Genomic DNA, 14,620 nt, shown 5'->3' with positions numbered 1-14,620 from the left:
TTCACAAAAACATAAATGAAAGAACATTCAATTAAACTTCAAACATAGCACATCAGTCGGTGGAAGGTTAGAAGTCTGTATCCAGGAGTGGAGGATAATAACTTCAGACACATGGATCATAAAGACAATTGAGTTTGTTTTTTGCATAGAACTAATCAAATTCCCACCAATTAAGGGACCAAAGAAGAAGATGCACTCAAAAGAGGAAACGTCTCGACTCCTCAAAGAGATCAAGCATTTATTGGATAAACAGGCAATAGAACTAGTCCCAAAATAGGAAATCAACAAGGGAAATTACTCAACATATTTGTTAATTCTAAAGGTAGGCAGACCGTTACGTCCAATCTTAGACCTCAGGTCCATAAACAAGTTTTTAAAAATGCAAAATGGCACCCTTACAGGAAGTCATACCACAATTACAAAAAGGGAATTACATGGCAACGACAGATTTGAAGGGCGCTTACTTGACCATTCCAATTAATGCAAAGCACAAGAAATACCTAAGGTTTGCGGTAAACAGAACACACTGTCAATTCACAGTGTTGGCATTTGGAAAAAAATCTGCACCAAGAGTATTCACATGACAAGCACATGACGGGCTACCATTGCAGGCTGCGTGTCTTGGTGCAGACAAAAATAAAGAAAACAACATGGCACGCAGCCTAATACTGCATGCAATATATGTAGGTCTCCCCTCCAGCAGGCCTTACAGCCCTAAGGTAGGGTGCATTATATTACAAGCAGGTATGCCCCTGCTATGTCTTTGTCAATTGTCCGACATAGTAAGTGACCATGGAGGCCATTTTAAATGCATGTGCTGGATAATGGTCAATACGAGTTCCCCAGCTACATGATGGCTTCACTAAAGATAGTGATGTTTGGTATCAAACACCTCGTATTGGTGAACCCACATTGATGCCAGTGTTGGATTTACCAATACATGCACCCAGAGTGCACCTTAAAGGTGCCCCTTGAAATCCGAACGGCTTCTGCTGTGCTCACGGACCGGGTTCTACCAGCCTGCCACCCCTCTGGTGAGAGCCTCCTGCTCTCAGGAGGACCAGAACAAAAGCCTGACTGGGAAGAGAGTGTAATACCCCCTATCACAGGATGATCTGTTGATTATCCCTCCTAAGGCGAATCTGTGAATCTGCCTTCCCTCACAGGAGAGAAAGTCTCCCTCCTGTCCAGAGCCCATTTGGCACATGGACAGGCTAGAAAATTAGCTAGTCAAGTAGGCGTGCCACCTCCAGGCTAGTAACACCCTTAAGGAAGGCTACGGCAAGGTGGACACAATTTTTCAGAAGTAGCCATGATTGTGATGGAATATCTAAGAATTCTGGGACAGGGCTATGCTCACTACTCTCAGAAAGTGGTCATATAGGGGTGTTGTGATCCCAAGGATCAGTAGCCCATTTACTACCACCCTACACACCCCCAATGCCCCTACGTTCAGTAGTTAGGGGAGCCCCTGGCACCAGAGAAGATCCTTAGACTTAGAAGACCAAGGGCACTAAAGAGCTGCAAAAGCAGAAGAGGAGAAAAGAAGCAGCTAAGCTGATACCAACCCCGCTGACCTGTCTGTATCCCTCATCGAAATCTGCACCAAAGTTGACTTGTCCTGCAGCTGTGACTCCAGAAACCCAGGAGGACTGTCTGCCTTCAATAAAGACTCAAGGCCTCACGTGAACAGAAAACCTGTTCTCCATCAAACTCCAAAAGAAGGGACTCTGAAGCCTCTGGAAACACCAAAACCAGACACCTGAAGTCACCACTGCACCTGCAGTCTCCGACCCAAGATGAAGTGGACCACAAGGTTCCCCAGCCCTCCAGAGTCTGAATCCATCGTGTTTCACCTCTCCTGGACTCCCCGGCGACGCCTGCAGCCTCTGCATGCAGCCTCCCTCTACCGCAACTGCTCCAGTAAAAAAAAACATGGAGAAGAGATCCAAAGGTGCCTACCTGTGTCCAAGCATTGTGAGGCTTGAGCATCGCTGTTGGTTCAGCCTGACTGGCTTCCTGGCCAGAGCCTGCAGCCTATTTTCGCAGTGACCGATCCCTGCAGGAACGCATTGGGCACCCGACGCTGTTTTGCACTCTGCACCCAGCCACCCTGTGCAGCTGAGGGTGCTGCCTTGCTCACTTCTCACCTTAACTCCTGGAGATTGGTGTTGTAAGTCGCTGTACTCTACCTGTTTGCAGAACTCGTTTTTCCTCCCATTGGATAACATTGCAGAATTTAGATTTTCACTGTGTCCATTTTTTAAAGTAAAAAGAATTCCTATTTAAAAACATACTTACCGGAACAATTTTTCTCTGATGCCCAAACATATTTAAAGATACTTGCTATTTTTATAAATTGGTGTGGATCTCCTTTTTGAGTCATGTGTCTCATTTATTCACTATTGTGTGTATTTGTAGATGTCTTGCACTCCTCCCTAAAGCTAAATCTGCCCAACCACACTACCCCTAATCAGAGCACTTTGGGATTTCATAGTAAGCCCTGTCCACTAACTGGGGAAACCCTGGGCCCTTTACACGTTATTCACATACCACATAGAGAGCCAGCCTCCTACAACACTCCTGTGGTGAGACAGCAAAACCTTGTTGCTGGGCAAGTCTTTTCCGGACCCTCAACCACAAGTGACGATCAGACGCCTCACTCATCCAGTATGTAGCTCATCTCAACCACATGACTTTTCAGGGTACCAGGATGCAAGACAAAGGCTACTCCATTAATTTCCTGGAGCTCACAGTCATTTAATTGGCAATCAGAGCATTCCACACTCTTATTCTGAGGCAACAAATACCTGATAAAGACGGACAACATGATAGAAATGTATTACATTGAGAAGTAAGGGTGAACCCACTTGTCCTAGCTGTCAGATCTAGCTCAACAGATCTGGGTTTGTTCTGTTCAGAATCAGATTCGGCTCCTAGCAAAGCACCTGCTGGGGGTGGAAAGGGGTTTTGTGGACCAGTCAACAGAGCTCATCAACAAGTCCATGAATAGGAGATGATTCTCCAAGTCATTTAACAGCACTTTCACAGTTGTCTCACTCCAGCAGTCACTCTGTTCTCCACAGTGCAAAATGCGAAATACCAAATTTGCTAAGCATATATTGCATTTATTTTCTTGAGCATGTTACATTCTCAAAAAACAGGACACACACACTCACCAAAAGTTCTAATAACTTTGTTCCAAACATTTGCATCATCTGCTCATTAGCTATAGCTCATGACAGGTACAGCTCCACAGTCTATGCAGACAACCTCACTACTTAAGAATGGAAAATGTTACCCTGTTATCATCCGTTTGTAGCTTGTAGTGCTATAGATTCACAGGCACAAGTAAAGATCCAAGATATGTGGCATATGTATCCCTTCACAGTGCATAGCACATTTAATCTGTGCAATTTGACTACTTTCAACTTATGTTACTCACCCACTGGGGAAAATAATCTAAGGTGGAGTCTTTGTCTGGGTGCATTGTGGTTGTAGACTAAAGGAGTCGTCACAATAGGTCTCATGATTGAAAGGTTCATCAAACAACGACCAGCTGCAGAGGTCCACATACAACACTAGAACTTAAATGACTTACAAAAGCAATTAGGGGGACCCTCCTCAATATTCAAGGACCAGAATTGATCTGTGAATAGTCACAGGTTACCCAAAGTTGAGACATATACCCACCAATATTTGTGAGTTCAATGTTAGGGTCGAGCGCACAAGCGATCCGTCCCTGTTGTAATCTCTTTGGGCTTTTAACCACGCCCATATCACGCCTGTCACTTTGGTTGGTTCGTGGGCTTGCCTTTTGGAATCCACTTGCTTTCAGTAGTGAAAGGCATGCATACGTCATTCCGGTGTTTAGCCCGCATCGAGCACACCGGCCAATTACTGAAAACATACAAGGCTTCATGTTTTCAGACAGGATTCTGCACTACTTTATCGTTTAATTTTCCACGCAGCACGATTGTGCTGGGTTTTACATAGCGAGATCGGGCTCAGTTTTTTTATTTCAGTTTGTGTGGCAAGAAAAGTCCGGGTAGGAGTTTACAACGCTAATAGCTCTAACTTGAGCAAATGCAAGATGCGTTGCATTGCAAATGCTTGTTTAAAGTTTGTCCTCACAAAGGAGAGATCAGCTCTTCTCTATCCATTCTGATGAAAACACTATGGCCTCATTCTTTTAAGGAAATATGCCATTACCATTCCTGTAACTGCAGTACAGATAGTTGGCATCCTATCCTCACTAAGCTCTCCTATTCATATCCAATACATAAGAGTCACCAGGTTCCCACTGACATTTGGAACATCTTAGATATGTCTAGGAGAATCATATGATAGGGAATTCCAAAAGAGAAAATTAAATGCGGTTCAATAGAAATGGGTGTGGGAAATGCCAGCCTTTTTAGCACTACTCTGAATGAGATCCTCAATCTTGTTGTCCTTCAAATTGTAAACCTTTCCAAAGTCAAACATGTACAGTGCAGACATATTAAACCCTTGTTCTTGAATCATCTCCTATTTATTATAGCATTTTTGATCATTCATTCATACAATGAATTTTACCTAGCTTTAGCACAATGTCTGAATGTTTACAGAGAACAAGACCGGCATCAGCTAAAAAAGGGAGATGAATGATGCATAGAACACACACATCATGGACTCCTAGGCTGAGGTGTTTTCCATGTATAGTATCCTTAATAGGAGAGTGTACATATGTGAATGACCTGCTTGGGCATAGAGTGAGCTTCTGTGTAGTGTGTCAGGCAGAACTGCACAACCATGACAGATGAGATTGTGCTAAAAAAACTTAAATTAGACCAGTCTGTGCTAACCATGGTAAACACTGGAAATACCTTACAACATAGTACCATTTATCTTCACTAATACAATATAATACCTAACAGCCATTCACACCTAAATCTCCCAAACATAACCACACAACTATCCTTTTGATATTCTTTTAATATCTTACATTCCCCTTAACCACAACAATTGTCAATTTGCCTGTCCAAACGTCACCTTCCCATAAACATTTATCTGTCTTCTGCATCCCCATTTTACGGTTTTACATATCCCCCTCTGTTCCTTACAAGAACATCATAGATCAAGTCCAGCCCCAACGTTCTGGTTCCAACCTGAGCCTGCTGACTCCTCTCAACATGTAGCCAACCTACATTCATTAATACTATTTAAACATTTTTCCACTACTGGATTCCCCTGACCCCATCCCGTCCTTATCACACAAAAATGCACTCTTTCAGAAGCCTAAAACAAAGTATGGAGGGATGGGGAACATTAGCTGGGCATCAGGTGCACCAGATAATGGCAAATGAGGAAGCCTTCATCTGCACATCAAATTGTGACTACTCCAAACCTCTCTTCCACACCTCCTAGCCCACTTCCACGATTCCACATTTGGGGGAGCTGCACTCCATTCATAAAAAAACATGTTGCATGGGCTTCCATATAGGATGTGCTGGGTAGGAGAGTGGATCTTCCTGCAGGGTGTAGAATTTAATGGGAAGGAGAATAGTTGTGCATGCAAGGATGCTGAAGAGGCGTGCAGCCTTTTCTGCTCTGAATGTGAGTACTAAACAGCCTCTCAATTTGAAGGGTGTCTTTCTGTCTCATTTAGAACTGGTGGTGGCAGAGTCAGTCGTGGTCATCAAGAAACTCCTGCAAATGCAGCCATCCCAGCATAGTGAGATCATCAAGCATATGGCCAAGTTGGCAGACAACATACAGGTACGTCATTTTGTGCTCAGTCAATTCACAAAACAGATGCAGGATAGAAAGCAGCTGCCCAAGCTTACCACACACATACTGCAGAGTGTTTATGAGCATTTGGAGTGCCAGCTTCTCTCATACTCACACGACAGGCATGATACTGACAACGACTGCCCATATGAACATTTGGAGTGCCAGCTTCTCTCGTACTCACATGACAGGTACGATACTGACAGCGACTTCCCAAGCTTCATGCAGGCACAGCAGGTAAATCACAGAGTGCACACATTTAGAGTTTGGTGGACAGAGTGCTCCATCAAAAAAAAGACGAAGTACCCTGTCCGCCAATCCTTTGTTCTGCCAGCTCAACTCTGAGTCAGATGGACCAACAGTTTTCTGGCTACGGTGCCCTGGTTTGCTGTGCCGCTGGAAAACTTACTCCAGTAGGCCCAATGGAGTAGGAATCGTCGAAGCACTGCCATCAGCCCACCCACCATCGTTAGGGTTGATGGTTAGATGGCCAAGAGAGTAGCCAGAAAAATAAAATAACCCCCACTTTATAATCCTTACTTCTCCCCATCGTTTTTCTTTGTATTTTTCTTCATTCCTTTTTCATTTAACATCCATCTTTCCTTCTCACCATCCATCCAACCATCACTCTTTCCTTTAATGCATCACTCATTGCTCTCCTTCCACTCACTGTTTCTCATTCACCCTTCCCTCCATCTAACCATCATCCGGCCTTGTTTTCATCCACCCTTTTCTCCTTCTTTTCCTTCATACTCCTCTCCATCCATCTCTGCACCCACCAATCATTTCTTCGCCTCTTTCCATCCATCACACCACCCTCCTTTCCATTGATCTCTGCAATCCTCCATAAATTCATCTAGTTTCTATTACTCTCTCAATCCCCCCTTCCTCCACTGCAAGAGATTGTATTTAAGGACTTCTTTGAGACCAGAGTCCCTGATCAGTGTCAAAGACAAAATGTCAAAAAAGCCATAAACAAAAACGTAACTGTTTCATGTTACACAGAACTGCCCAGTGACACTCACCCACTAACTCTCACACAGACTGTTAAAGCAAGGCCTTAGTGGCACCCCTGGTGATGTTTTTTTTTTCTTTGACCACTAGGAACAACCTGGCAGTCACAGATAGAAAATAAATATATTGATTCCCCACAACCACAGAAAATAATTCCCTGGGTGTGGGGGTGATTATTTGATTTTGAGACACAAAATGCTTGGTACACAGCTGTCAAAACTGTCTATGGCTGTTCACCACACTTTTTCTACCATCAGAGGAACTGCCATGATGACGGATCCTCTGAACATACAGAGAGCATAACTGGGCCAGCAACAGTCTTTAAACTTTGTGGGCGGTAGCCCATCAGAGTAGCGGACCTAATGTCCTCTACCACCCTGACAGATGCTGTGCACCTGCAAAATTCTAAACCTGGCTAATGGAGTGTGTTTGTGAGCTTCAGCCAAACAGAAGAGGTGTAGAAAAATTATTAGCACAGACCAAGAAGTGAAGTTTATTACTGTTTTGCAGTGTTCATTTGACAAATCCAAGAGCCTTATAATAAACATTTTCCCAATGGAATACATCAGGACTAGGAAATATATTGTAACAGCTGCAGCTAACTTTACTTCAAGCTTTACTTTTTAACAATGTAGTTATCTATCTGTTACGTCAAACTCCAATTGGGTCTGGGTGTATCTGTGATGGATTTCAAACCAGAAGCAACCCCTGGAAACTGTAAAAATGAGCCTCATATCGAACCACTCAAAAATAGCAAGCAAGTCCAAATTATTTCACAGCAGCAGCACAACAAGCCTGCTGTGGAATCTTCTACTTTCTGTTTGATCCAGTCCAACCCTAGCCTTCTTGGCATGGTCATACGCAAACAACCTATCCTATGCCCTGAGTGGTCATATGGCTTCTCTTGCAGAGCCCTGCAAGCTCTCAGGTGGTGAATCTTGATGATAGGATATATTTACAGTTGTATTTTCTTGCTCCCCACTCGCTGCCCGGCTTTTCACCATTTATGCTGCAAACAAAAGAAAGGATCAATATATTCAAATGAACCAATCTGAGACCAAACATGTCTTAATCGGTACAACCGTCCACCTGTCTATTTCCTTCCCACTTTAGCTCATATTGTAATAAATAACCTCACATTGCCAGGCCAGATCTGCTAAGCTGTGGTCTTCCTTCAGGAGGGTGCTGCCTTCATTTTGTGTGTTTTCACATATTTCTTTATTAATCAGTGCAGATCCGACCTGTAGAGCCTATTAAAAAGCAGAGCAATCTTCAATCCACAAACACAGTGTGCGTGGGAATATAGTGGAGTAGAGACATTGACTGTGCTGCTTACCTCAGACACAGGGTGTAGTATAGCACAGTAAGAATGAAACATCTTATTAAGTTAAGTCAAACTTAATCAGATAAAAGCAGAAACAGATATTAAAAGGTTACCTAATAGCTACCATTACAGACATTAACAACAAACACAGTAAACATCATATAAATAGATAAATAACTCCCCGAAACAATCATACATATAGATACAATAAACTTGTGCTGGTCACTAATAACATTGCATTACATTGATGGAAAATGGCATAAATAATTAGAAACTCTTCATTGCAATCTTTATGACACATAGATTTCTACAGTGTAGGTCAAATCAAGTGTCCTTGAAATTCACAGCTCAAATCTAAAATTGTGGATACACACACAGCTGGTAGAGCAGATGCCGAGCCTTTCTTTCACAAACACAAACAATACAGCACAAACTCACTTTCAGTTCAAAGCCCTACACTTAACACATGTACTGGAGTGACCAACATTGCCTAATATGCAAAGGTACAATGTAATCTAAACTTTGTCCACTCAAAAAACCAATACAACAGAATACAAGCAGCCACAAATGGTAGTACTAAAAGCTGCCCATATATATGCACTCACATTCATCCTCCAAGGTTTCCTCACACATACATAATTTGTAGTTTACAGTGCACACATTAAGACGCTTTGGCAAAGCCAACACTTACTTATGCGTACTACCACTAGAATACAGGCCATCAACCAGGACTCTCTAGCCACTGCTGCCCTGGGTTTTTCTTTCAGTCTGACTCCAGGTGTAATCCATCTCCTTGCAGTCAGCCTCAAGGCCATGGCGCCAGGTGTTTCTTGGCCTTCCTTTTTTCCTTTTCCCTTCATTGTTCCAGGTGAGGGCTTGCCTGGTAATATTAGATGCAGGCTTGCGGAGGGTGTTACCTTTCCAGCCCCAGCATCTTTCCATGATTTGTTTATGAGCAGGGCGTTGGAAAGTCTGCTATCATAGGCCTTTCTTGCTGATGGTGTTTGGCCAGGGAATTTGGAGGATTTTCCTCAGGCAGGTGTTAATGAAGGTGTGGATTTTGTTGATGGTGGTTACTGTTGTCCTACAAGTTTCTGCTCCATACAGAAGGACCATTTTTACGTTGGTGATAAAAAGCCTGTTCTTGGTGTGCATCGTTAGGCCCATGGAGCTCCAGATCTTCTTTAGCTGAATGAATGCAGCCCTTGCTTTGCTGATTCTTGCCTTGACGTTGTCATCTGTGCCGCCCTTCTTGTCTACGACACTTTTCAGGTAGGTGAAGGCTTCAACCTCTTCCGGTGCATCACCTGCAAGTGTAACTGCAGTTGTGCTGGCTGTGTTAGCTTTCAGGATCTTGGTTATTCCCCTGTGAATATTGAGGCCAGGTTGTGCTGATGTGCCTGCCACAATGTCAATCTTCTCCAGATAATTATGGGAGAGTAAGTCCAGGTCGTTGAGCTGTGTCTAAGGTGTCCACTGATTCCCATTTCTTCTCCTTGCTGTGGATGTCTTCATGATTCAGTTTATGTCCAGCAGGGAGAAAAAAGGCAAGAGCAAACAACCCTGGAGGACTCTAGTCATCACTTCGAAGGATTCCATGAGTTGTCCTCCATGGACTATCTTGCAGGTCATAGCTTGTAGGAGTGCCTGGTGATTCTTGCAAGTTTATCTGGCATACCATAGTGACAAAGAGTGGGGAGTTCCATTCCATCAACTGCTCAATGATGATGCGCAGTGTTGCAGTCTGGTCCGACCAGGATCTATCTTTGTAAAAGCCAACTTGCTGATCTCACAACCGAGTGTCGACTTGCTCCTTTATTATGCTCAGAATGACTCAGTTAAACACTTTGCCTGGGGTTGATAGAAAAGCTATTCCTCTGTAGTTTGCACAGTTACTCAGGTCACCTTTCTTGGGGATCTTAATGAGATATCACTCCTTCCCAGTCTGACAGCGCCTTATCCTTTCCCCAGATCCTTCCATACATTGGGTAGCACATGTCTACTGATGTTTCAATGTATGCTTTCGGTGCCTAGGCTGCACTGTTGTCAGGTCCTGCTGCCTTCCCATATCTCAGATGTTTGATGGCTTGCCGTAATTCTTCTTTGGTTGGTCTGCTGCAGTCCATTGGCAAGTCCTTGTCAGCTGGCTGTATGGTGGAGATTGTAGCACCTGCTGGTTCAGCAGATCTTCAAAGTGCTCCACCCATCTTTATTGTTGGCCTTCGTTAACTTTGATTGTTTCTAACAGGCCTTTTTGGCTTGCTGTATCTGCCAACGTTTTCTTGTTATGTTGCAGAGGTCTTTCAAGTTTTCATGGCTTGCTGCTTATTGGGCTTCTATGGCAAGACCATCGATGAATCGTCGGTTGTCTGCTCTTCGCTTCTCTGTTGTCTTGTTGGTTTTGATGTTTGAACCTTAAGCTTTAGCTTTTTCTGCTATTATTCCACTGATGTTGACTGCCACTTTCTTTTCTTTTCTCTCTTGGATTTTGCAAAGAGTCTCAATTTAGATTCATTCGTTATGCTGGTGTTTTTTGGGACTCAGTACCTCCTGACAGGTTGATGTCACTGTTTCTTTGATCTTCTCCCACTGACTTTCTTCTGGGTCTCTGTCATCCTCTAGTTCTTGCAGGACTTGAAAGTTGTTACTGAGGGTGACTGAGTATTCACTCTGTTTATGTGCATCTTTAAGGAGAGTGGTATTATATTGTGGGCGTTGATTTATCAGTTCCATCCATGCTTTCTTCAGCCTTAGCCTGACCACGACAAGGTGATGGTCCGACACCCATGTTGCCTTGTTTATTCTTTTGTGTGGGAATACACTACTGCCTATCATCAGACTGTTCAGACCACAGTGATCTGTGAGCCTTCTGCCAATCTTGTTCATGTCACCAAGGCCATGGTTGCTCATGACCTCCCAGTGTTGTTGCTTCCAGTCTTGGCATTGAGATCCCCCATCGGTATGGTGATGTCCCCCTCAAGGCATTTCTCTAGGATGGACTGGAATCTGTTGTAAAATTGCTCTTTTTCTTCTTCTTTGCTGCAATTTTTAGATGCATAGCACTGGATAACATTCATTTTGATCCTCTTTTTCTTTATGGGAAGGTCGATGTGATGATTCTGGGACTGTGGTCTTTCCATCCAATCAGAGCTCTGTTGGCTGCTGGCATTAGCATCAGTGCTATTTCCTGAGTATGTGGGGCGTTCTTTTCCTTGTGTCCAGAATACAGCAGCATTCCTCCAGGAGCCAGTCTTTTTTTATCTGAACCTTGTCCACCTTGTCAAGCAGGGCAAAGTTGTATTTTTTCATCTCCGCTTGGGCTGTCTTGCATGTCTCGTACATGGTCCTCACGTTCCATGTCCTGATGGTCTTGGTCGAAAGCAGGCGGATCGGCTTTGTGGCTTCCAGGGATCTCCGGCTTTCAATACAAGGCATCATAGCTCTCCGTGAAGGAGATTTCTCTCTCCCCAAGGCAGAGATTTCTTTTGGTTGATATTTCTGCACATGGTGGGGTAGCTAGCCCCATGCGTAACCCTCCTCCTTTCGCAGCTGGGCTTGTGATCGGCCATGGTGAAGTCTTTAGGTCTTGCCTTTCTTAAAAAAAAAAAAAAAAAATACTGGAGGAAAAACAAATGCATATCATATTGTATCTCAGAACTGTACATTGAGTTCAGTATTTGTAGTCTTTATAAAGACCATGGTTCATTTTTCAAATTCTTTGCACTCAGGAAATTGTACATAGAATTTAAAAAGAATGAGAAAGTGTCAGAATTCCACTGAATTCAGCAATTTGTTCCTCTGAAGTAGCCAAAGGACAAGCTGGAAGTGGTGGAGAAATGCACAGTTGGCAGGCATTTGAGGAGGGAAGCACCACAGAGAAAACATGGACACTTCCATGGAGTGTTGAATGAAAAAGAAACAAAGCCATAGGTCGCACCTATAATAATGTGATTGCTGAGCTGTTTGATATGCCAGTTTTGGTCTGCAAAGTATTATTTTTAAAAATTAAATGAAAAACATACTAAACCACTGGACAAAAAGCAAACAAATCTTATGGTATCTCAAATGTGTACATTTTAATTCAATGTTTTCAATCTTTATAAATGTTATGGTGTATTTTTGAAATATTATTCACTCTGGAACCTTTGAACAGAATTTAAAAAGAATAAAGAAGTGTCAGATATAAAGGGAAATGCTTGCCAGGGCCTAATGTCCACAGGATTCAACCATTTTATCCTCTGTACTAGATCAGGGAGAAGATTTATGGGCCTCCAGGAGAAGTGCGATACTAACTAAAACATCTGTCTCAGACACCAGCCGAGTGAGTGCAGCAGATGGCCCTTCCCCCAGCACCATACAAGCCCTTGTGTGCTGAAGCTTGTGCTTTCATGCAATACGTGTAATGCAGGAGATAAAACCAAAAAAACCTTGATGCATTCGATTTAGTCATAACCCTGCAAAAATATTTCAGTTGATGTGCTTTTGCAGACAAGCTAGGAGGGATGAGGAGCATCACAGTGTGGGCCGGTTATTTGAGGGGGAAGCAGAACACAAGGAAGAGGAAAAACACATGCAACCTCCTGAAGTGCTGAATGGAAAAAAAAATGTGTTCCTTAAATGTGAACGGTGGAAGGATCAAAGTGGCCCAGGCAAAAAGATCATAAAGAGGTTACGCTCCAAGGGAGTGACAACCAGAAGAAAAGGAAGGCAAGCCATTGAATAAGCAGCAAGCTAAGGAGAGTGACAATAAAACTAGCCAATGGTAAGCAATGGGTGGGTGGTAAGCCCACTTTAAGTTCACAATAGGTCTTTTGCTATCATAGAGCTTCCGCTGTTTGGTAGGCTCAGCCTAACAAACATAACCCTAAAATTTGCCCTTTAGCTTTACCAGCAAAAATATCCATGTTGCTGTACTTTTACAGACAAGCTGGGAGGGGTAGGGTGCAACACAGTTTGAGGGATATTTGAGGAGGGAAGCTGCACATGAAAGAGACAGAGATAGCGCATGCACTCCCATAGCGTGCTGAATGAAAAAGAAAAAAGTATTTCCCTAAATTTGAGCAGTGGAAGGATAACAGTCAGTTAATCAAAAGGATCATATAAAGCATATGCTCCAGGAGAAGGACAAGCACACGAAAAGGAAGGAAAGCCATCAACTACGAAGCAAGCAAATGAGTGACAATGAAGCCAACCAATGATAAGCAATGGGCGGGCAATGAGCCTACTGAAAGTTCAAAATGGGCCTACTGCAGTCAAACAGCCTTCGCCGTCTGGTGAGGAAAATTACAGCAGAAACAGTTTTCTTCACACACAGGAACAAGGTGCAACTCAAATAGCTTCACTCTCGCACAGAACAACATGCACACATACAAAAAGCAGGTGCAAGAAAAAAATAAACTCCAACATTATCTTACAAACAACAAGGTACAGCACAAAGTATGTTTCTCTCACACAGCACACAAGTGCAAGAAACACAAATCTTCCTTCAGATACAAATAAGATCTTACACACAGATTAGCTAAGACACTTTACATTCACTTACCCCCAGAAAAAGGAAAAGCACACAGTAAACATCCCCTCCTCACAGAAAAGGAAAGGGTACTGCACATCCGGTGTTTCATTCATAAACATGCTGTACCACAAACAGTGGCAGTATAAAGTTGTTAAAAACACAGAGCCAGCATCAGCAGTATGAATTCACATATCTACATTGCTGTTTAGCTTGCTCTATGCTCATGTATTTGTCTAGCGTTTCTTATTTTACTTGTTTTTGTGTTTGTGAGCATGTGTAGTTCTATGTGTATACATGTTCTGCACCTGTGTATTTATGTTCATTTGAGTTTGTGGATGCGCTGATCTATATGTATTTACATGTAATGTAAATTTTCCATATTTTATATGCCTATATTTGACTATATACACATGTTTGTTATTATGTGTATTAAATGTCTTATTTGGAAGCGTGTCCTTCTATAGCTGTTTACATATTTGTATTTGTGTTCGCGTATTGACCATTGGATATGAGTTTTGATTTATGTGTATTTGTGTTTGTACAAATGTTTCTGTGCTCATATTTGATCCCTATAAATAGACATTAGTGTTTATTGATGTTTGTTTGTGTCTTTGCCTGTCTCTATGCATATTCACATGTGCTATATTTGCCTATGAAGGTGCCAATGGCCCGGGCCAGCATTGTGTGGTTAATCGGAGAGTACTGTGAGCATGTCCCCAAGATTGCCCCTGATGTCCTGCGCAAGATGGCAAAGTCTTTTACAAATGAAGAGGATATTGTCAAGCTTCAGGTCATCAACCTTGCAGCCAAGCTGTACCTTACCAATTCCAAGCAGGTAAGAGTAGGGGCCTTCTTGGGCTTCTGCTGCAGTTGATTGATAATAGGATATATGCCATACTGTTCCACTATGTTTCTGTTCACAGCCAAGCAAGAAAAGATATTAGATTAAATATTCCACTTCAGTATTACTTTATGTTCACCAGTACACTGTAGCTACACTG

At 42.8% G+C, this 14,620-nt stretch overlaps 1 protein-coding gene across 6 annotated transcripts in view; it reads left to right on the top strand.

Moving 5' to 3' along the window:
• The window catches only part of AP3B2 (adaptor related protein complex 3 subunit beta 2), a 332,461-nt gene that overhangs the window by 183,838 nt on the left and 134,003 nt on the right, over positions 1-14,620 (top strand). For all 6 annotated transcript variants that reach the window (XM_069222320.1, XM_069222318.1, XM_069222319.1 and 3 more), the window contains exons 14-15: positions 5,648-5,757; positions 14,278-14,454. In XM_069222320.1, coding sequence (XP_069078421.1) covers positions 5,648-5,757; positions 14,278-14,454 — 287 coding nt within the window. The remainder of the gene's footprint in view (positions 1-5,647; positions 5,758-14,277; positions 14,455-14,620) is intronic.

Source organism: Pleurodeles waltl, chromosome 3_1, assembly GCF_031143425.1.
Source record: "Pleurodeles waltl isolate 20211129_DDA chromosome 3_1, aPleWal1.hap1.20221129, whole genome shotgun sequence".
In the NCBI taxonomy this organism is placed as follows: domain Eukaryota; kingdom Metazoa; phylum Chordata; class Amphibia; order Caudata; family Salamandridae; genus Pleurodeles; species Pleurodeles waltl.
This window is presented reverse-complemented; position numbering and strand designations above follow the sequence as displayed.